This window comes from Symphodus melops (assembly GCF_947650265.1).
Source record: "Symphodus melops genome assembly, chromosome: 6".
NCBI lineage: Eukaryota > Metazoa > Chordata > Actinopteri > Labriformes > Labridae > Symphodus > Symphodus melops.
In genome coordinates, this window is record NC_136696.1 from 22,413,204 (window position 1) to 22,435,726 (window position 22,523).

Sequence of the window (22,523 nt, forward strand, 5' to 3'; positions counted from 1 at the left end):
TGATGTATCATTTTTTGTAGTTGTATCTTTAGTTTCAACTTTAAAATTAAACTTGATAAATAAAATAAAGAGCTAAAAACGTGTTCAAGTTTTATTTCAAATAAGACATTTATAGATGAATTCTATTTCTAAGCGATTACAAGACCAACACCAGTGTGAACCATTCTTACTTTAATATAAAACAGTGCAACTAAATCTTTGAAAAATCAGTGTAAACTTTCATTGTAGTTCCAATTAAAAGAAAAAAATAAACAAAGCAAACAGATTAAATGATAGGACAACATTTGGTCTGGCCAGTGCCCTAAATATCTTTTAGTAAGTGGTGGCATCTCTTTCCTGTGGGAAGAATGTAGTCATACGAAATTATGTCCATGACCTTGACCTCATGAATGATCATTTTACAATCCTGCACAGCCCACAAAAATATTGTGCAGAACGTGTAGGCCTCTTTGGAATACAGTTTTTGTTTATTGTTTGAGCAACACTGACATATCCCATTGAATGCTGCTTTATTTACCACTTATTTCAGGATCAGTTTATATTTAAATTTGCAGCCCTGATTCATGTGGCCCATCCACCCCTTCCCTCTCCTCCTCTCCCTCTGTTCTTGCTGTCTCCTCCTGAGTTCTCGTGGGAAAAGCTGAACTCCTTTCCTCTTTCCCTTCCTCTCCTTCCTCCTTCTTTCCCTCTCTCCCCTCTCCTCCTTTCTTGCACATCATGAGCAGAGCTCCTCTGCATCTCTTCCTGAATGTCGGGTCACAGGCAGCATACAGGAGAGGGTTGAGACAGGAGTTAAGATAAGCTAAACAGGTAACGTATGGTTGAGCAGCCAGTAGAATCTGATCTAAAAAGCAAGAGTAAGGGACAAAGCCAAACTCAAGCAGCATGGAGACAGTCTTGTTAACATGCAGGGGTAGCCAGCACAGGAAGAAGGCCAGCACTAAAGAGATGATGACCCTGAGGAGTCTCCGCTGACGCCTGCGGTCAGGACGAGGACCTCGTCCAAAATGTCTGCTGAGGAGCTGGGCTAAGGAGCAGTAACAAACCAGCAGGATGACCAGAGGAAGCAGGAAGCCAATTAGAGTTGATTTAAGACTCAAGGCTGCCGCCCACATCATCTCCGCCCTCTCTCTGTCCATCTCCTCCATCTCTGCTCCAATCAGCATGTAGTAGTCCATTTGACAGGAAAGGAACACTGACCCAGAGTCAGTTAAAAGGCTGTCTTCTAGCTGCCAATCATCCTCAGATTCAGATTGTAGCTCCACCTCCTTGACAGAGCGCAGCAGCAAACCAGGAAGTGCCAAAACCCCAGCCAGTACCCACACCCCTCCAAGTATCCACAGAGCCCTGCGGGGGCAGCTCTGCTGTGGGTGATGGTGGCTGGAGTGCCGGCGTCCAGTCAAAACCCAGTAGCGCTCCACACTGAGCATGCTCAGACTGAACACGCTGGCATACATGTTGAGGGCGGTGAGGAAGCTGCTGATTTGGCAGAGCGGTTGCCCAAAAGGCCAGTGATAGCCCAGAGCTGTGTAGACGGCCCACAGAGGGAGGGTCACAAGAAAGCAGAGGTCAGCCAAGGCTAAGCTGGCTATTAGAGAGTCTGTCAGGGAGTGGGAGGGACGAGGGATGGAGGGAGGATAAGAGGACGAGGAGTTGGAGGAGGAGTGAAAAGAGGCTCTGCTGCTTTTTCCTGAAGAAGATCCACAGTTTTCCTTGCCTTTCTCGGGATACGAATTGCGCCGACTTCTTCCAGAGCTGTTAACGTTCAACTGACGGGTGCAACAGAACCGCCCTCTTGATCTCGCTCCCCTCCCCTCAGCTTTGTCCAGGTAGGCCCACAGCACCAGGACGTTACCAAGGCAACCAACCAGAAAGGCTAGCAGGTACACAGAGGGGATGATGGAGAAGGAAGGAGACCAGTCGCTGTAGTCACAGTGGTAGAAGGGAGAGGGAGAAGGAGACGGGGAGGCGAGGAGGTCTGACATTTGGTGGTCCATGTCCTCGGTCTTTACAGAAAATCACCAACCATTTAAATAAGTTGAGGTTCCAATATTTGGTGACATTTGGTAGAAATAATTTCTTGAATCCAACCTCTCTCAGTAATAGAAAAAGTTTTGTTTGTAGAAGTTAAGGCCAGAATGCCCTGACTTGGACAAATCCCTTGGTCCTTTGACTTGGAGGGTCTGAAAATGAAATTAGACACAGCAGGATCCTTAAACTTTTGCAACAGGCACAAAAAGAGTAATTACAGTGCATGCACAGCTTCTAATGACAGGTCATAGTTAAGCCACACATGTCTTATTTCAGGTATTTAGTCAGGAATTTTGACTTATCATCCTGGGAATGTTGACAACATTCAACAAACAACTTCAAAATGTCAGAGGTGTGTGTAAATTGTTTGTCAGTATTTCAGGGTTTTTAAAACAAGCACATCGTTAAAACTGTGTGCATAAATATGTCTCCAATTTGAAGACATATTTAAGACATATTTTAAGATCTTTGTCACATGCAATGCTATGCAATGAAACACTGAAACACACAAGCAAAAAAATACTTTGTTTTTGACCAGATCAAATTATCCTCTTAGACTGAAAAGGATTTCATGCCCCATTTTAGGGCATTTTAAACACTTTGGCATACTATTTTACAACTTTATGACACGTGAGGCTTAAAGACGGTCATTTCTCAAATGCAAATCGAGACAAGAATCAAGTCTTTATTGCCATTGTGGGAAAAAAAAAAGCAAAGTATCTCCCTGAGCAGCTTAGTGCAGAATAAGATAATAGTAATAGAGGAAAGGTCTGGAATCAAAAACACAAAGAGCTAAACAAGACCCTTTAAAATGTACTACAATGTTTCTGTCAAAGACTAAACCTCTGATAAATGTACAAAAAATACACATTTTAAAAGTGAAAATGTTGAATGTGATTGTTTATGTTGTGTGTGCACCTAATATTCCACTTTCAGCGTTGCTTAACATTTTGAAATACGGTACTACTGTTAATAGCTATAGCAGTCTTAAGGTATGATGTGTTTGTGTTGCATTGCATCCTTGCTTGTCTGAATCTGAATAAAGGGCTCAGTACTCCTGAGAGGAATTATAATGAAACTCACAAAGTTACTTACCTCAGGCTATTACATCAGCTTGAAAGAAATCCTTTTTTTTCAGATGTGACTAACAGTGTGATGATAAATGTGGAGTAAAATGAATCCTCTGTCTTCCTACATTTCACTTTCTCTCTGAGTCTTCTCCCTCAATCTCTACATCTCTACTGTGCCCACCAAGGAAGACGTGTCTTTCACCTAAGTCGCAATATATAGTAATCTCCTACACACACACACACACACACACACGCACACACACACACACACACACACACACACACACACACACACACCATGTATACACACACCCTCCTTTCCCTTGTTCTCAAAACTGGACCACCCCAGCAGTGAGTTACGAGACCTACAAATAGTCCCCCCTTCAGCACAAACACACACACACCTCCCAAGAGACACAATAACACCACCCATCCTTCCCCCATGCTCAAACACACAAATCCGAGACACACAAACAGACCCCCCGCCCCCACCACCACCCCAAACTGCTTCTCATATTCTCTATTCACAGACACAACAAATCCAAATGCACATACAGTAAACAAATGCATGCACACACAAACACGCTCTTTCTTCTCTTTGTCTCTCATGTTCAAACACACAGTGTGTGCAGATGTCAAATGCAACAAACCACTCAGAGTGCAAACAGCTACTAACAACCCCTGCATTCACAGTCAGACTGTTAGAACAGAAGAGTGAATGTATGTGAGGCAACCGTCTGTGTGAATCGAATAAAAAGGAGCTGAACCTTTACCCTGTATGTTGTATGAAAGAACAACAGAGCAGTTTTGACATGAAGTTAGATCCAAACTTACAGCTGTGTTATACTTACCACAATAAGGGTGTCATTTATGAAAAGGCAGGAAAGTTTTTACATTGTTATTACGTTGCAACGCTTAATAAGCAAGGTTTTTCTGTTTTGTTTTTAGTGATATAATTTTGACAATACAATACAGTTTCACATTGTTACTTTACAGAGCATGACACTGATATGCTACACTCACAGTTAATGATTTTGCTATGTTTTAACTCTTGCCCCTAGATGGGCCTTGACATATACTGTACAACATAATAAAACATTTGTTTGCATCCAGTAAACTACAGGTAAAATTACAAACAAATGCATGCTTAACATACAAAAACCTAAATAGGAAATTAATCTGTTTTTTTTTGTCATAAGAATCTATACCTTCCTGTCTGTTATGCTATCAGCCACTCATGTCAGTCAACTTTTTTTCTTAATAGTTATTTCTCTTTTCAAAGTAACGTTGTTGTACCTTTTTGCCTTTATTGAATAGGACCGCTGAAGTGAGACAGGAAATGTTGGGAGATGAGCGTGCGGGATGACACGCAGCAAAGGGCCGAGGCCCCCCGGCCATGCCAGAGAGATTGTACATGAGCCTTGTGACATATAACCACAAGGCTTCTATTATCTGCACACACTGACTGACAAGACTTTGCAATTTGCATTAACACACAGAAATAGTATAGCTGCCATATGAATATATGCAACAATAATAAGGAGCTGTACAGAATTGCATGAGGGAGTTGTTTTGAGGTTATATCTATGCCTGCAATGCCTACACGTTCAAAGTGTACCTGCATTATTAAGATGTCGCTGGTGCAATAACACAGACACCATTGAGCTGTAGGAAATGTTTGTATTTTGTTGTCATTTGCTACTACACCAGAGCACTGTGAAGTCCAATGCAGATTTCCCACTGAGACAATAAAGTTAATCTTAAATCTTAATTATCTCTCTATTGTTCTACTGTGGCATTGAAAATATAAGTCAGCCAACAAAATTAAGCACCCTCAAAACTATCATGCCAAAAAATGCACATTGAATTTTAATCTTAGTCTGTATAGTCAAGAACAACCTGTTTCCCTTTAACTTAATAAAAAAACTTGACTTTATTATGTTTTTTTGTGTTTTTCTTGATAATGTTAAGGAAGCCTTGTTTATGACGTTGTAGTTGACATGCACATAAAATAATGACTGCACTCTTTTCTACATTCAGAGACATACAGCTAAAAAATTGAACAGTGGCATCAGATGGGTGTGAAGTATCGTCTCTATTCAGACTACTGGGATTTAAAATGTAGATATTACAGTTCACAGGCGGTGCATTAACTCTAAACCTGAGATAAAACATTATTAAAGATGTTACCGTGTGAACATCTTTACTTTCTAAGACAATGGGGTTACAGAGACAATTTCAAGTGTTTGTGTGCTCTTTCCACTCGGCTACGTGTAAAACTACACCTTCAATAATTGAACAGATGAATAAAAAGATACTGTATGCCAGTAAGAGGTCACCGTGTAAACAGGGAAGATGCTTAAACAGTAAACAGGAAGTGTTTGTTTCCACAGGGGTAGAAGGGTCATGCTGTCATCAGCCTGTTGTTATGGAAACGAGATGTTCCTGGAACATTCCACAGTCCTTCCTCTCAAGACAGCACAGTGAAGACACACAAATATACACACACACTCACACTGGCAAGTGGACACAATATAAAGCTTTATAAAAGAAAGGAAAAGTAAATACAATAGTTTTATTGATAAAAGATCTGTAGTTGAGTGTAACAGGCATGAAGGATGACCTGCAGTGTAACATACAGGGAGAGACCCAGAGGATACTGAGCTGTGACAATGTATGTAATTCAACAGCATATTAAATCCCACCTACACTAAAAAAATGTTTCTTTATATTTTTGATGGTTTACTGATAAAGAATGCAACATCAATGCAACATGATTTGCATCTATGATAATATAATATTAAGTTTATAAAAAAAAAAAAAAAAGATCGGTGCCTCAAGCACAAGCATTTATGCGGGCGGGCCCGGCCCCCTATGGCCCACCCATAGCGACGTCAGTGTGTTGAGTCTCCAGCCGGATTAACACAAGTGGACATTCAGAACTAATTCTGTAAGCAGTAACATAGCTTGAATGGGATCTGTTTAGAGCAGTGTCCTCCTTGTCTGGGTTTATAGAGAAGAAAACCTGCGCTCGACCAGCTTAGGTTGGCCTACTAGGGAAAGTAATACGATAAGATTTTGCATAATATGACTGCTCTGGTATGAAGCACAGAGGAGCCAAAGTCCACACAGGAGGATGACATTTCAAAGGGACTGACTGCACGGTGAAGACATTCTGCAGGTTTCATCATGTTAGTCCCCAGAACGGATCAAACGCTCATCTGTCTTCTTGTTGTTGCGATGGCGGGAGCAGAGGTGCAGGAAAACATCTCACCTGAGTGCAAACAGTTTGTATTTAAGGGCACACTGCCTCGAGGGCTGGAGGAGAAGGCTTTTAAGAAGATCTGCCAGTACTATGCGGGTAACCCACGATTTGTCACCTTGTATGACACTTTGAATCACATCCCTATTTATTCTGCGTACACCTTCAAGCGCTCAGACGGCTTCAAGAAGGTCGATGTACCATGGATGTATGAGCCACAGGTAAGAGGCAAAGTATTGGAGTAGCTACCACTCCAACCAAAAAGGTTGATTTTTATTGTTTGATGTTAGAAAAACACTTCAGTGTTGACTCTTTTTTTTTTTTTTTAACAATCTGTTATGTCCTCAAACTGAACACTTACTCATAACAATGACCTTGTTCCTCCTGACAGCTCTCCACAGCATCAGGCTCCAGAGAGATGCAGCAGCTTCCTGCAGAAAACCTTCACAGGAGTTTCGAGGATGCTCAGGCCGTGCTCGACGACTACTCAGACAGTGTCATGTTTGAGCGTGGCCAGCTGAATCCAGATGAGCACCAGGCCAACCCTGATGACAAGGCAGCCACCTACACTCTGACAAACGTTGTCCCTCGGGTTCGAGATTTCAACATTGGTCCCTGGAAGAAACACGAGCACACCATCAGAAGGCGCCTCAACAACTACTGCCGGGGCACCGCATACATGGTGACAGGAGTCACCATTTCTGGGCACACAATCCGTCGACATAACATAAACCGCCTGGGCATCCCCACCTATCTCTGGTCAGCCTACTGCTGCATTGACTATGACCACAATGCACCTTACATTGAGCGCTCAAAGTTTCCAGCGTTTGCAGCTTACGGTTTAAACGACAGGGAGAATAATAATGTTCAAGAGATGCCGGTGCTGCAGCTGGAGGACTTCCTGAAGAAGGTGACTTATGTTGACAGTAATTTCCAGGTCTTTTACGAAAACTGTGTTGCCCAACCTTCTTAAGCAAATGAAATGATTATCCTTTGGTTTAGATTAAGTCCCAAAGAAGAGTTAATTATCTTAAATTTTCTAATTCAAATTCTTTTTTTAAAATTAGATTCATCTTTTCCCATTATGTTATAACATACATACTATGCAGTTTTGTTCTGTAAATATTTTGCCCAGTGGCGAGATTGGTGAACTTTGTCAAATGAAACTCTTAGCAACTTCAGTAAAACTTGTCAGATTGTAATAAAGCTGTCTGTTAAGGTACATCAATGACCTTTGGTGTGCTTAACTATACTATAAAAAGCCATAGTTGTACTCTTCATTTGCTTTATCTGTTGTTAATATGTATCCTCTTATGGACAGGACTTCTGCCTCTAAAGGCCTTTTGTTCAACACACTGATTAAATCAGCAGTTTTACATTTACACATACAGTACAGCCTCTGAAGTGTATTTGTGCCACACACAGCACGTCTAACTGGGCCAATATCATGACTGACTTTTTATTACTACTCAACAACACATTGTGATTAAATTTCTAGGAATTTGTCTGGAAAAAGGAAAAAAAAAGTATGTGTTTTCTAATATTTGGTCATATATCATAATGGATCATATTAAAGTTGTTAAACAGTAGAAGAAGTGTGAACTTCATCCTCCTTTTTGAACATGTACTGTTTGCTTTGAGTCAAATACAGCAATCAATATTCGTGTTAAGGTTTACTTTTCATATTTTTTCCAGCTTTTCTTGTTTTGTTTTTTCGTTTTCGTTATCAACCTATTTAAATAAAGATTTCAATCGACCATCAGATCAGCAGGTCATACATGCTTCATACTGACTATATGAAAGTGTAGACACATTAAAATGATCCCAAGCAGCCATAGTGTCAGGATGAAAGACATCAGTAACCATGTTTGAGAGGCTGGCTGAATGCTGCCAGCTGCCTCACATTTGGCACTATGCCAGATGGTCAGCTCAAAGTGTCTTTTAACGGATAAGAGCTTAAAATACATTTCAAAGGGAGACATCTGCATGATGAAAACAGCATTATAGGTGCATTAGCTTGCTCCGTTTATGTAATTGGGAAGTCATTGGGGTCTTTGAGGTTAAGTTTTTTGATTTATGGTTTTGAGGCGTAAAGTAAGGATGACACAGATGTTTCAACAACACACTGAAAGTTGTTTCAAGGAATTGCAATTGAGTTAATATTGTGAAATAGATAATTGTAATAATAGTAGACTCAGGGTCTACCCCGTACAGTCCATGAATCCACTTAATTAAGTCTCCATATCACTTGTCATCAGGGTAAATATCTATAAAGTTCTTGTTAAAAAACCTTGACTCAGAACAGCAACAAATGAACAGTTTGTGGTTTAGTTTTTGCTTGTTATTGTGGTTTTGTGTAAATGTGCACAGGATGTGTGAATCCATCAACCTGCCCAGATCTAAATATTAGACACCACATGAAAACAGGTTACACCATGTATTGTATAGCTTATGGCTTCTTGTTGAACAGATAGAAACTTAGAATTGTCTGTTGTGAAAAACAAATAAGGCTTCAATAGACCATCCAACAATGTATAAAAGCCCTCATCACAATAAGAACATTTCGAACTTGATTAAAAAGAAAGACAATGAAACTATAAACTCAATGTTTCTTTATTTGTTTGAGTCGTTTTTCAACATATCACACATTCAGCTCAGATATGTAAAAAAAAAAAAAAATCTGTACACAGTGGTGACACAAGGTTCACTTAAATCACTGATTCCCAAAGTGGGAAAGCACAATGCACACTGTTATTCACAGCTAATAAAGCATGACACGTTTTGTGAGAGGACTTCTAGGAGAAATTAAGGCTAAAAAAGAATCTACCTAAGATGTCACATACTGTGAAGTTTCATGTTACAGTTTCACTTTTGATTGCTTCCTCTTTTAAAATGGACGCTTGTTGACACACACTGAAGTTGCAGTTCTGTGTTCTTCTAGACAATGTTTGAGATAAACTCTAAATATAAAGGAATTTGTGAGCAAAGAGCGTGACTGAGAGCGATTCTAGGGAATTCTGATATATGTTGATGTGTATGTTGAGGGGTGTAGGGCTTCATCTGCCAAAGGAAAAGAAAAAGTTTGGGAGCCACTGACCTAAATCATCGTCAAAATATGCTGAGTCATTGCAGCATAAAAATCCATAAGAGCAGGTAAAAACATTCAAAGAAAAAGTTCAATAATAGTCAATAAGTTTCTCTTTGTACTTCAAAGAAATGATCTTTGGTTCACACAGAACCGAAAACTGCTCTCTCACACAAACGCACACCTACAGCAACACACTAAACACTCACAACAGTAAGTAGCCACAGTCGACCGGCGCGACACAGCCTGCAGCAGCACTCTGTTAGATAGCAGAAAGTGTTTGAGGTGTCAGTTGAACCACGTGGTGTTGAGCTGCGTTTGTTTCTTGATGCTCGTGTCCAGCTTCAGGACCTCTCTGATTGCCATGGTGGCGTAGGTGGAGGGAGGGAGGGAGAACTCCATCCGCAGAGCTCGATACTTCCCCTCTGATGGAGGGGTGAGAGAGAGAGAGAGAGAGAGAGAGAGAGAGAGAGAGAGAGAGAGAGAGAGAGAGAGAGAGAGAGAGAGAGAGACTGTAGTTAGTGTGTGTGTGTGTACAAAAGGAGGCAAGTTATCATCCAAAGAGACTTCCCCCTGTGCTAACTATGCTCGATTAACCCCCGGATTTTTTTACTTTGTCCACTGTCCTGTCAGGAAATAAAAGCATGAAAAGCCCAAAAATAAACCTAAAAAATAAAAACATGAACTTTGAGACAAAATGTTGGTTACATTCAGTTCAGAAAACAATCTGCTATGTTCAAGTGGCAGTGGCTCAGTCTGCAGGGACTTGGGTTGGGAACTGTAGGGTCTCATGTTCTGGAAGTCTGGAAATTAGTCAAGGAGGTTTTAACTTCCTTCCTGTGCACTGCCAAGGTGCCACTGAGCAAGGCACCAAACTCCTGTCTCTAGCTCAGGAGCGCCCGCTGTGAGCAGTCCCTGCACTCTGACATCTTTCCATCAGTGCATGGCCATAGGATCCTTTTTGTGCAGTTGTGAATATTTCTGCCTCTGTGTGTGTGTGTGTGTGTGTGTGTGTAAAATGCAATTTTCCCTACTTCCTCTTCCTCTTGTAATGTTACAACTGTCTTGACATGTTAAATACGTGCAGACTTATAAACAGCAGAGTTGTATGTGAATGACTTTCGACATGTAATTCCCCCCACCAATATATTCATTTTGTTCTGGGACATCATATTAGTGTTTCCAATTATTAAGAGCAAAAAAAAAAAAAAAACCTCTCGAGGGAACGTACCTGTGTTGAAGACAGGGGCAGGTTTATTCTCCAGTTTCTCAAAATCACTATGCACCAGAGAGATCTTCGGGTCGTCGTACTCAATGACCTCCCTGAAGAAATCCGACAGACAGCACAGAGTTAGAGATGGATGGAGAAGCTACAGTGAGGACCTAAGATTTACAAAGTCAAATAACTGAAGCATGCAGTAACAGCTTTTGTATGAAAATAAGTTAAGAGCTGTTTACATAAATACATAGGAAACACTAAATTAAGTTTTAATAGGCTGCTAACCAGCTGACATCACTGGGTCTGATGATGATGCGTCTGTAGGCTCCTGCCAGTGAATAGTCCTTCACTTTGTGTCTCATGTTGTCGATGTCCAAACCGTCTGCAGAGAGCAGCTCTCTGTATCCTTTACCCACTGACAGACAAAGAGAAAAGTCTTAAAAACAAGTAAAACATGTAGAAATATAATATATAAAACAAGTAAAAAATAAATAGAAACAGTTTTTTTGAGTTTTCCTTCACTCAACTTTAAGTTCAATCCATAAAGCTGATGTCTTTGCGTGAGTGAAAGGGATAGACAGGGATCAGATAAATCAACATCAAAGCTTACAGAGTCACTTCTTACCGTGATGCGTAGGGTAGATGACGTCAAACCCAGGAAGTGGCATCACAATGTCATGGATGGAGTGACTCTCAGCCTCCTCTGCAGACAACACGTGTGCTGCAGCTTCATGAACACAACACAGTCAACCATCAGAACACAGCCACTATATAGAAACAACCTGATGCTGAATGATTGAGTGACACTCTTAAGTGAGTAAAAACTACATGAACTGAGTACATCTTTAGCTTCTTTAACTTAATCTTGGTTGCCATTAATTGACTAGATGATGTCTGTGCTTTCATAAAGTCAATTACTAAAATATCACATCTTTTTTTTTAATCTGTTCAGAGTGTAAAAAAAACATCAAACTCTTCATTTAGTGTTTACTCTGTCAGCTGAGAAAATGAGCTTGAACTACTAACTTCCTTTGAGCATCAGGTCTCCCTCCACAGCCTTGAGGCCGAAGGCTTCAATTCTGCGGCTCACCATGGTGTTCCATACAACGCTCTGGTAGCTGTGGATGTACATCAGACGGTTGTTACGAGGGATCTGAAAAAAGAAGGAAAAAAAACCTCATCAGTCCTGCCTTTTTAAATGACAGTCAGTTGTTCCTGAACATGGTGTTTATCTAGAGCAGAATCTGATTTTTGACCTATCATTAGGGTTAGGGTTTGTGTCATTTTCATACTGGTTTAAAACAAATTCTTGTCCTTCTGCAGTTTGAACTTCATCTAAGAGCACTTTCCCCTGCAGCTGTTTAAAGTTTTTTATGTCTCATCAACCTTTTAGCATCATTGTCAAAACACCTACCAGTCCAAAAGCAGTGACGATGTCCTTCTTGCCATACATGGACAGGCCTCTCAGCAGCTGCCCCTCCACGCAGCGCTTGTTGGGCAGCTTTTTCAGGGCTGCCTCCGGGTCCTGAGTCTTCGCCCACTCCTCCCTGCAGCGCACCAGGAATTCTTTCTCCGCTAATTTAGAACAGAAAAAAATTGAGAAAGGTTAAAAAAAAACAATTTAAACCTCTTGACAAATGGAAGACAGCTGTGTTAAATCCAAAGCATTACCTCCAGGACGAGGCTTCAGAATTAAATCCACCACCTCCTTCCAGTCATTTCTCAAGATCGCCCTGCCACACAACATATGCATAAATTCACCATCCTTTCCTAGGTTTTGCCAAGTCATGATTAATGATAGTATCACCATGTCGTGACCTTACCTGCCAACCTGTTGTGTAGGAACAGCTGTGGTGCCGAATCGCTGCATGCCATAGTAGTTAATAAATCCTGTCTGCCTGAGGGACGTCATGGCCTGTTGGACCTGCTCATCTGTACCTGAGATGTTCCTGAAATTCACACATCAAATTAAACAGCACTGTGAAGGATGTGGGATTATACAGGACAAAGGGTGCGTTTAGGTGGATTAGGAATAAGATGTAATAAAAACTAGATTTGTCTAACAACATTTTATGATGTATACATTTTAATAATTGTACAATCAGCACTTTATTTGGTGAACTTTTGTTTCGTTTTGGGACATGCGGGAAAACTGCAACGGGCGGATTTGATCCCGGGCAGCAGATTTGGAGGATTATAGCCTCCTTACACGGGGCGCATGTACCAACAACTGCACTACCGGCCTCCTCTGTGGCTCAGTGTTCTGAGATACGAGGGTTGGGGAATCCGTTTCCCAGTTATGAGTACCATCATTACACTAATACACACTGACCTGATGATGATGGTGAAGTGGTTCCCCTGCAGCTCGCCCAGCTTTAGAGGGTGGTTTTTGTAGCAAAAGTTTCCCAGCTTGAGGTTCATGAGGCACTTGTTGAGGTGAGCTAACCTCTCTGCTGTGATCCTGACGGGACAGAGAAAAAGTTAATAACCGATTTTTTGCAACACCCTGATGCACCAGACCACATCTGCTCAGTGACTGCAAAAAACACCTCCAGTCCAGTACAGACCAGATGCAACGTTCATACCACCACCTATTCATGGATCATCCACAGACTGACTGAAGTAGTTATTTACTCACTTGAGCACTGCTATCTCCTGCACAGTGATGGCTCTCTTGTCTTTGGTTCCCATGTAGGAAAACATGTTGGGCCTCAGCCTAGAAAGACATGCATGATTCACCACATGCTAGTTCACCTTAATAACATTTCATTGGGCAGCGACACTCTCAGTGTGGCCATCAAAGAAAGGTAAGGATGACATTCAGACCTGAGGAACTTTGACAGCACATTGATGGCGTCCATGGTGTCCTTGTTCTCCTTGTACAGGGCAAAGTGGCAGAAACTGCCACGGTTTTTAGGCCAGAAGTGTTTCCTTGGAGCTTTTAAGGACACAGAAAAAAAAAGGTTGCTTTGAAACACAAAGCCAATATAAAGCAGCCTAATGATGCACATACTCCTCGATAAATATCACTTTAAAGATTCAACCTCTATCTTAACAGATTTTGTACTTCTTCAAGATCACCTGCGAAGAAAACAAAAGTTACTTTTTTAATTCTTACTGGAAATTGTGATTTACGAAATGCTACTACAGCACTGGAAGAAAGTGGGAAAACAAATTTCATACCATTACAAAACCTAACCTTACTCCTCTGCTTTTGGGTTTAAACCACCTTGAACTGTGTGGAGAAAAGGTTCTTACCTGTAGTTGCTTTGACCTCTATCCACCACAGAAAAGCAAAAGGAGGATAGAATAATGTTACTAAGAAAGAGATGAAGAAGGACTGTGGGACGTGTCTTTAGAGTGTGAGAGTTCATGCACGGGCCTCAGAGTGGAATGGAGATGCTGGAAATGTCAGGCTCCAAGACCGATTCTCTCGACTATATTTGTCTTTTCATTTTTTTTCCATTTACATTTATTCATCATTTAAAATCCCATTTAAACCTACACCAGAACAGTCCACTTCATAGTGTCAGTCCAGAATCAAAAATCTGCTTGTTTAAAAAACACAAAAAAAGATCATGCAGGCACCCTGAACAAGCGCATGCATTGGTGCATGCATCATGTTTGACTACTATGTAATTCAAGTGGTACCACATGCATTGCTGCAGATTAGTTTAACGTACATACATGCAAACAAAATCCTTTGCTGTGCATTCGATTTATTTACTTGTCTGGATAGTCTAAGTTTGACATGTGGTCCTGTCTCCTGTCCACATACCTGCCAGAGCTTTCTTCCCAGCAGCATGGTACGCCACTATGAACTTGCGTCCTTCCTTCTCTTCTGTCTTCGTCTCCAGACCAGGAAACTGAGTCTTGATGGCTTTGTGGACCAGCGTACGCTTCTCCTTTGTATCGTCCACCACCTAAACATTTTGAGATAGGAGTGGGGACATCATGTAAGACCCCTTTTTTTTCATTTTTTTTTTTCATATACTTTATTAATCCCGCGAGGGGAAATTCGGTTTTCACTCTGCATTTAATGGAGAGGTCTCAGAGTGAGGGGGCTGCCCACAGAGGGCGCCCCAGAGCGGTTGTTGGGGTTCGGTGCCTTGCTCAAGGGCACCTCGGCAGTGCTCAGGAAGTGGACTGGCACCTCTCCAGCTACCAGACCAATTTCCGGACTTGGTCCGTGCCGGGACTTGAGCCGGCGACCCTCCGGTTCCCAACCCAAGTCCCTACAGACTGAGCTACTGCCGCCCCCCCTAAAGAGTATTAAAGCAGTGGGAAATGATTGGCTGTAGGATCGCAGCCTCTCCTGATATAAGCTGTACATTTAGTGTATTCACTGAACTAATTAAAGCAGTGTGTAACACATAACCCACCCCAAGTGTAAACTCACCTCGATAGAGACTTCAGTCTCTTTATTCTTGAAGAGCTGAAGCTCCCCAAGCTGCTTTTTCTGCTCTTCAGTCAGCACATCACAGTCTTTCGGCTGCTCTTCAACCTCTGGGACTTCCTTTTTTATAAGATATGAAGACAAAAGGCAACAACAAAAACATTGAAGTCTACAAACTGATCAGCCTTATACACAATGGGATTTAAATGAAAATAGTTAGATGACATTAGAAGATGTGTTACTTGATCCCTACAAAGGTTTCCTTTAGGGGATGTAACAGTATGTGTATTCTTACGACAAGTATGTCTTAATAAGGAAAAAGGGCAATCACACATCCAAACTTGGATGGTGCCAACGCTTGCAACGGTTTGCAACCTCAGATGAGGAAGCAGACGCAACAAAATCGAAGACACAGCAGAGCTAAAAGACCCGCCTGCATCTTTAAATCATTTGAAAGGTTTAAAGAAACTAGCGAAGGCTTTGAGTGCACATGCAGTGGATGAGTACCTTCAGGTGTTTAGAAGCACTCAAGCATTTGTGCAACATCCCATCTCGTGTGCACATTAGCCAGTCCATCGTCTCTGCCCTTTACTGGTGTAATGACTGAGGTGCAAACTAAAGCTTGACTTCTATATACTGTTACACCCCTATTTGATATAAATATCTGTTTGGCTAAAAACACCAACGTCATAATTACAGTTTTACCAAAAATAATAACACTGCATTTGAAAACTCCTTAACGTCAAGTTACAGGACAATCAAGCCAAATTGGAAACTCCAACATCAGGGAAATGTAACAGTGGTGGTTGAAGTTTAATCAATGTTCTTACTTCAACCTCTGCAGGGATGGAGAGGTCATCTAAATGCACTATCTTGCCTTGTTTGTTGATTTCATGTACCACAAAATCAGAATATCTGAGAATTAAAAAAAAAAAAATCTGTTAAAAACCGAAAACAGAATTTATTTTATTTTATTAATTGTGCCAACAATTCCCTGATTCTAGAGAACGTACCTTTCCTTCAGGATTCCTGAGAAGCCCTCATGGTCACTGACATACTTCAAGATGCCTACATCCAGCTCAGTGAGGCCATGCTTCATCATATCAGCAAAAGTCTCCCCCTCCTCCTCTCCATCACTGGCTCCGCCCTCTGGCTCTTCCTCCCCGTCTGGCTGGGGAGGGCCGCCATTCTTCTTATCCTTCTCAACTCTGAGCTTCTTCGATGGTGTTTCTTTGTCTTCATCTTCAGGACAGCCCCTCTTTTCTCTGACCTGAGCGGGTACAGGCACAGGCTCTGCATCAGCCATCAGGACCAACCTGTGACAACAGGGACACCAAAACAATGATTCAAATGTTTGAACATATTACATCGAAAGGGAGACCAATTTTACACAAAAAGAAGTTATACTACGGTGACTGCATTTTTGAATCGCTACTGCCTCTTTTGGAAGGTACTTATTGAGTTTAAGAACATAACCCTGATGATGTCATGTTTTCATTTGACAGGAGATAATGAACAGCTGAGATCATTGTTGATATGTGGGTATCTTATCTTAAATTCTTTACGGTTGATCAATGGCGTGCTATTTCAGTTTGGTTTTTTTTACAATAAAAGTGGCCAGTGACAATGTATTTATTAATCAAATCCAAACCTTTTATTTTGCACACTGGAGGGAACATCCATGTTAAAGTAATACTGACTGAGTTCAATAAAACTACATATTGCAAATGAGTTGGAATTAAATTTAAAGCACAACAATCACTTTAAAATGCAGCTATTAATATTTCATTGCAGTGTTTATATGACATCAACATAAATGGCCTACATACTTATGCTGCTGACTTACTGTTTGTGGGACTGATGTTGGTGAAGACAGCTGTGGATGTGAGTAACACTCCTCGTCTCCCAGCTGCCAAACACCTGCAGACACTTCCTCAGGAACGGAAGCGTGAAGCTGGCTCTGCAAGACAGTATCAAAGTACTACTGACAACTCAGAAGCATTGCAGAAAAGTTAGCAAAGCCGCCGCACGGTCATCTAATAAGAACATGCTAGCTAACATCGTTAGCTCATGTTACCGCTGCTATGGCGACAGCGCTAATCTAAACGTCTGTAAATTATGCAAAAGCGTCGCTGCTCAAAGCCCTCAATGTTTACACCTTACCTTTTTATTGTGATGTTCAGAAGAGTACAAACACGGTTTAAGGCCAGCTTCCCTCACACGTGCGTGTGTGCGTCTGTTTAGTGAGTTCCGGAAACAGATTGCACAGAAGTATAAGAAGTCCCGCCCACTTAAAAATGGTTGGTTAAGAAACCTGTCAATCACGAAGTTCAGGTCACCTACATTGATGGGCTTAAAAAAACAGAAACAAACAAACAAGCCTACTGGCGTCAAGTATTGTGATAAAACGATCATTTGCGTCACAAGATTTATGAATTTATGTTTTCTAAATTGCAGGTTTTTGGAGGGTAATTTTTTCATCAAATAATTTAATAAACCTTGATAAATCTTTTGATAAATCAAATTCATGAGATGATATATTGTGTGATTCTGATATATTTATCCGTTCTACCCAATATCGGCGCCGTGGCTTAGTTGGTTAAAGCGCCTGTCTAGTAAACAGGAGATCCTGGGTTCGAATCCCAGCGGTGCCTTTTCACTGATCATGTCCCACTGGATGTCAATGATACATTACCTGTGTTCCTGCTGCTGTTCAAGACATGACAGATATTCTTAACAGAAAGACTGAAGTGTGTTGACAAATAAAGAATGAATTAGAAGTTCATAAATGTTACATATGGTAAGAAAAGCTAAACATAGAAATTCAACTTCCATGTACACCTACCTTTTTTTAATAGAGCGGTGTGGTAAACCTTTGCATCATTTCTCTACTTCTGGTCAGCTTCTTTTATGCTGCCAATTTCCTCTTTAGATGCATTTTAAGTAAAGTATTTTAAATGCAGAGTTTTTCATGTAAACAGATTGAAATCCTTTGAATGAAAAAGAAAAAACAATCGAGTAGTCAACTAAATTCTAATATTTTGTCTAATAACCACCGTATAGTGCTTACTTGTTATGGCTAAAATAAGTAGCCTAATTTGTTTGTAATTATTCATAAATAGCTGAGATGATATAAGTTGGCTACATTTTGTATTTATTATTGCCTAACAAAGTAATTGGCATGTCCTTATTTATAAGGCTTTATACCTAACCTGCTTCCCTTTTACTTGTGTAATTGTATTTATCATGACGTGTTCTGTTGCCCTCTTGGCCAGGCCACCCTTGTGAAAGAGCTATTGATGGGTTAACTTCCCTGTTAAATAAATGCAAATTTGCGGGAAGCCACAGTTTTTGCTCTGCAATTCAGACATAAAACATATTGTTGTTATCTGTTCCCAAAGTGCGTTATGAAAGGGGGAAAAGGAGTTTCAGGTAGGCAGCAGTGCCCAGACGGCCTGGAATTTCCAACAGGAGGATCTGTATCTGGGGAAGCTGGTTTATTAAAATCTTTTTAAAAGTAGATTGAAGGTGTTGGAGGAAAATGCTTCAGGTTGTAGATTTGACTCATGACTTTCTTCTATGTGACTCTGCAGGACATGTTCATGTTGTTGTTGTAATTACACCATGTTGTCTGTAACATTTTGTTGTGCTGCTGCCACTTTTTGCCAAGACACTCTGGTATACGATTCTTAATCTCAATGAGGTTTTCCTGGTCAAATAAACAATAATAATAAATGTTTTTACATTAAGAAGACTGTCCAATATGTTGATTGAGAAAGTCCCTTAATTTCCTATTCCTATACCCTAACACGGCCTACATGAACTGTGCCATTTTACTTGATAAGGGAATGTGTACTTGTATTTTGAAGTTATCCACTGTAGAAGCTATTCCTTTTGATAACCGTATGAATAACCATATGCGATAGTTAACAAATAATGTCTAAACAGTAACTGCAAGATTGCAACTCAGCTTCAAAACAAAGTGAAAGGTCAAATATATCTTGATGTAGCCTTCTCATAGTTAGCTGTAGACTTTCACCATGTCACCATGAATGACAGCAAAATGATAGCATGATAGCAAAACCTTTTCATGAAATAAAGTAAAATAAAGTGAATAAAGCTATTATAAAACAAAAACACTCAATTTGGATAGTCAGGCTGGGGTTAATCAGTCCGAAACAAACCATTACTGGTTTACATGTCGCGAACTTAAATTAATATACCACCTTTAGCAGGTAGCCTTAATTTTGTAAGGAATAAATGTGTGTAGCCTTCTTCTGTATATCCATTTGAGCTGCTCATCTCTGAGCAGTTCTGCACGCGACTCCCGCTTCAAACAGCAGAGGGAGCGCGTGCCATCTTCAGGTTGCGGTTAGTGTTTGTGTGTGTGTGTGTGTGTTCGTGTGAGTGTTTGTGTGTGCAAGAGGAAAGGAGAATCCGGCTCTTAGCACCGAGCTGCCCGCTCCTGCTGAGGGGAAGAGGAGGAAACATGAGCTCCAGGAAAGGTGTGTATCCCTCTGCCTTCAAACGTACCTCTGCTTATACAGTTGTATCCTTTTATTTAATATCAAAGGTAGCGGAAGTTACGCTGGTTAGAAAGCCGATCGAAGCGTACTAAAAGACGCTTTATGACCCATGGCAACATCATTCAGAGCCTGATGATGTGTGTTTGTTCTCCCTCTCTCTCTGTCTCTCTGTGTCCCCCGTCCCCTCTTGCACCACATCCCCCGGACTCGGACGCTGGATATGCCCGCGGATAAACACTCCGTCACCCCGGCAGTGATGGCCATCCAGGCCAGAAAAAGGAGGCCAAAGGGGAAGAAAGACAGGACAGGTCACAATCGGAGGTAAGTGTGGGGCGGCGGCGGTTCATGACCGTGCGACGTAGTGAGAGTGAAGTGCTTGTTTGCCCGGGTTTGGTGTGTTGGCAGCGGGTGGCTCTCCATATGACGCCGGTGCTACTGCCGGTGCGTTGGCGGTGTCTGTAAGCAGCACATATGGCAGATAGGTTTGTATTTTCATCCCACAGACAGACTGACTGTGCGGTATATGGGAAGTTGACATTTTACGTGAGTGGACTGAGTATGTGACTGGTCCCACTCCATCCGCTGTTTCCAGTAACGTTTGCATACAGCCCACTGTTGTATTCACACCTATAGGCTCTGGTAGTAAACTGGTAAACTGTGACAGATGTGACAAATCATTTCTTTTTGCAGCAGTGATGGCACTGTGAGTTGGATAAGCAGCGGGCTCATCGCCAAGCCTATTTGAGGATCTCGCATGATTATTTATTTTTTTTTGGATTATGTAACATTTCTTGAATACATGAGAGCATTGTCTCCTGGTGTATCATTGGTTTCCTTGCAGGGAAGATGCACGAGATATCTCTGCATGATCTCCCCGGCGTGAGCAGCGCAGTGACCAAGTAGAGTGCATGCGAATTGGAGTGGAGTGAGTGAGTGAGTGAGTGGGTGAGTGAGTGAGTGAGTGGGGGCTTTGACTTCATGGCATGATGCTATTGGAGCGACGTCACCGGTAGTCAAAGAAGGCATCAATTAGGTGATACCAAAGGTGTGACCACCTCAGGGGGGCTGCTTCTAGAATGTACTAGATTCCAAAACACCTCCACATTTAAATACAGCATGCAGGTGCATGCTGGAAAAAAAAGTCCATTCATAAAGACAAGTAAGTAAATGTTGTGCTTAAAAAGACGATCAGAGGATGTCAGTCTTCATTATGTGCATGGATTTTCACCTGCATCAGGACCTTTTTCCAGAAGCAGCTGCAAAATATAACTTCCAGTGGTTGTTCTGAGATTGGTGGGGGATGTTGTGGAAGTGGTCCTGCCCTGTGCCCAGTGTATGCTGGGATATAGAAAGGGCTTAATCCAGATAGGGATTAAACAAGAGAAAACAGTGAGTGAATCAGAGAAGAATGATCTTTGATTACATGCAGTAGACTTCAGCTGCTGCCACGCATGATTGTTTCTGTTGTAGGCTCATCTGCAGATTATTTACAGCGATACTGTACTTATACTTACTTGTTTTTTTTGGAGCTTTTGTGACATCCACATTTCCCCCATTGGGGGATAAATAAAGATTATCCTTATCCTTACTCATAGGGATAAATTAGAATTATCAACACATTTAATCTAGTTTGAATGAATGTTTTTTATAGACAAGTTCTACATACTTGAACTGTTCTTTAACTTTCATGGCCTTCACTAATAAGTGGAGGTTGCTCAGATGTCATTGCAATAGTTGAGTAGTTATCAGCAATGCAGTGCCGACGTGCTGATAGAGGCCCAGAAGTTTGAAAGCTTTGAAAAAAATCTAGTGTGTCAACCTTTTTTTTTTTGCCTCTTCTGTATAGAATGATAAATAATGAACCTCTACGTACTTTGAATCATTTGAACATATATATATATTTTTAATCATTTATGGCAGTGGTTCCCAACCTTTTGTCCCCCGTAAATAGTAAATAGCCTGGTTCATGTTGAATGATAACGTTCACTCCGATATATAATCTTGATTTTATGCCACAAGGATCTAGCAATTAGTCTGACTGCTGTAAATAATTTACATTAGTATGTAAATGTGATTATTCGTTATTCATGTGATCTCTCCATGTAACGCCACTTCCTACGTTGAATCTAAATCTTAGATATATCATGTAGATGAAACTGTTGAGTTGAATTTCCTTTCACTAGCATATTCACGATGGGGCTCGGTAAGGTATTGCTGTGTAGTGACAGGTTACAACCTTTGTATTACAGTACAAAGCTAAAGGCAATGACTTTTTGAAGCCACATTGGGGGGAAAATGACACCATAGCAGACGGCTCAGTATAAACTATTGAAATTACATTTGAAGATGTATAACCCAGGCAAGTTTGAAAAAGCTTCACATATGTGACTTCATGTTGGTTTGAGCTCTGGCTCTTTCTTTGACAGTTTAACAGATACACTCAGACATTACAGTAAATTCATTCATTTCTCCCTGTTTTTAGACATTTTCCAGGTCATGGTTATATAGTGGCATCAGGGCAAGCAGACACACCCCTTGCACACACACGAACACACACACACACACACACACACACACACTAGACAACACACTCTTTCTCTTGACTTCTCTTACACCCGTTCTCACTTTTCAAAGAGAGAGTTCCTGCTTGAGGGTCGTGTTCTGCTTTGATCCAGAGTCCTGCCTGGCCTCCACTGAAGGGCTTCCCACAGCAGAGACGAGCTTTGTGTTCAGAAACCACAACAAACTCACACACACACACACACACACACACACACACACACACACACACACACACACACACACACACACGTATCCACCACAGATAGGCTGTAATATTAAGAGCTTTGTGTACTCAGGGAGAAAAGTTTTAGACCAGTCATTGTCTGTTGACTTTGATCTTGATCCTGATTTAAACTGATCCAACTTCCCATG

The 22,523-nt window shown here is 41.2% G+C and overlaps 4 protein-coding genes across 10 annotated transcripts in view; 2 read left to right on the forward strand and 2 right to left on the reverse strand.

The window, feature by feature from the left end:
• Positions 1–156: 156 nt before the first annotated feature.
• Positions 157–2,158, reverse strand: aplnr2 (apelin receptor 2). Its single transcript, XM_079345162.1, has one exon. The coding sequence runs from the start codon at positions 1,995–1,997 to the stop codon at positions 543–545; it is 1,455 nt and encodes a 484-aa protein (XP_079201288.1). The 5' UTR covers positions 1,998–2,158; the 3' UTR covers positions 157–542.
• Positions 2,159–6,087: 3,929 nt separating this feature from the next.
• LOC306825849 (endonuclease domain-containing 1 protein-like) lies at positions 6,088–7,336 on the forward strand (the record flags this gene model as incomplete). The annotated part of the gene is made up of 2 exons (XM_079346803.1): positions 6,088–6,584; positions 6,755–7,336. The coding sequence occupies exons 1-2, from the start codon at positions 6,291–6,293 to the stop codon at positions 7,334–7,336; spliced, it is 876 nt and encodes a 291-aa protein (XP_079202929.1). The 5' UTR covers positions 6,088–6,290.
• A 1,624-nt stretch (positions 7,337–8,960) lies between these two features.
• Positions 8,961–17,364, reverse strand: pus7 (pseudouridine synthase 7). Its single transcript, XM_079345592.1, has 17 exons — positions 17,227–17,364; positions 16,910–17,023; positions 16,077–16,379; positions 15,894–15,978; positions 15,067–15,183; positions 14,446–14,590; positions 13,494–13,605; positions 13,306–13,383; positions 13,000–13,128; positions 12,491–12,616; positions 12,339–12,400; positions 12,082–12,242; positions 11,694–11,820; positions 11,293–11,394; positions 10,953–11,082; positions 10,680–10,771; positions 8,961–9,873 (listed from the first exon to the last, which is right to left on the reverse strand). The coding sequence occupies exons 3-17, from the start codon at positions 16,367–16,369 to the stop codon at positions 9,737–9,739; spliced, it is 1,896 nt and encodes a 631-aa protein (XP_079201718.1). The 5' UTR covers positions 16,370–16,379; positions 16,910–17,023; positions 17,227–17,364; the 3' UTR covers positions 8,961–9,736.
• Positions 17,365–19,441: 2,077 nt separating this feature from the next.
• The window catches only part of srpk2 (SRSF protein kinase 2), a 65,877-nt gene continuing 62,795 nt past the window's right edge, over positions 19,442–22,523 (forward strand). For 3 of the 7 annotated variants that reach the window (XM_079345427.1, XM_079345437.1, XM_079345438.1), the window contains exons 1-2: positions 19,443–19,568; positions 19,844–19,910. In XM_079345427.1, the coding sequence (XP_079201553.1) occupies positions 19,553–19,568; positions 19,844–19,910 (83 nt within the window). In that variant the 5' untranslated portion in view covers positions 19,443–19,552. Of the gene's footprint in view, positions 19,569–19,699; positions 19,911–22,523 lie in introns of those variants that run through there. The other 4 variants (XM_079345431.1, XM_079345428.1, XM_079345435.1 and 1 more) reach the window with 3 other exon arrangements.

Bases quoted from the DNA above. Each gene is read 5' to 3' on its own strand.
- pus7 (XM_079345592.1), bottom strand. From the start codon at position 16,369: ATGGCTGATGCAGAGCCTGTGCCTGTACCCGCTCAGGTCAGAGAAAAG. The intron at 13,129-13,305 runs GTGAGTAAATAA...CTGTCCCGTCAG, and splicing joins CAGGAGATAGCAGTGCTCAA to GATCACAGCAGAGAGGTTAG. The intron at 11,395-11,693 runs GTTAGTAGTTCA...GTGTTCATGAAG, and splicing joins AGACCTGATGCTCAAAGGAA to CTGCAGCACACGTGTTGTCT.
- aplnr2 (XM_079345162.1), bottom strand. From the start codon at position 1,997: ATGGACCACCAAATGTCAGACCTCCTCGCCTCCCCGTCTCCTTCTCCC.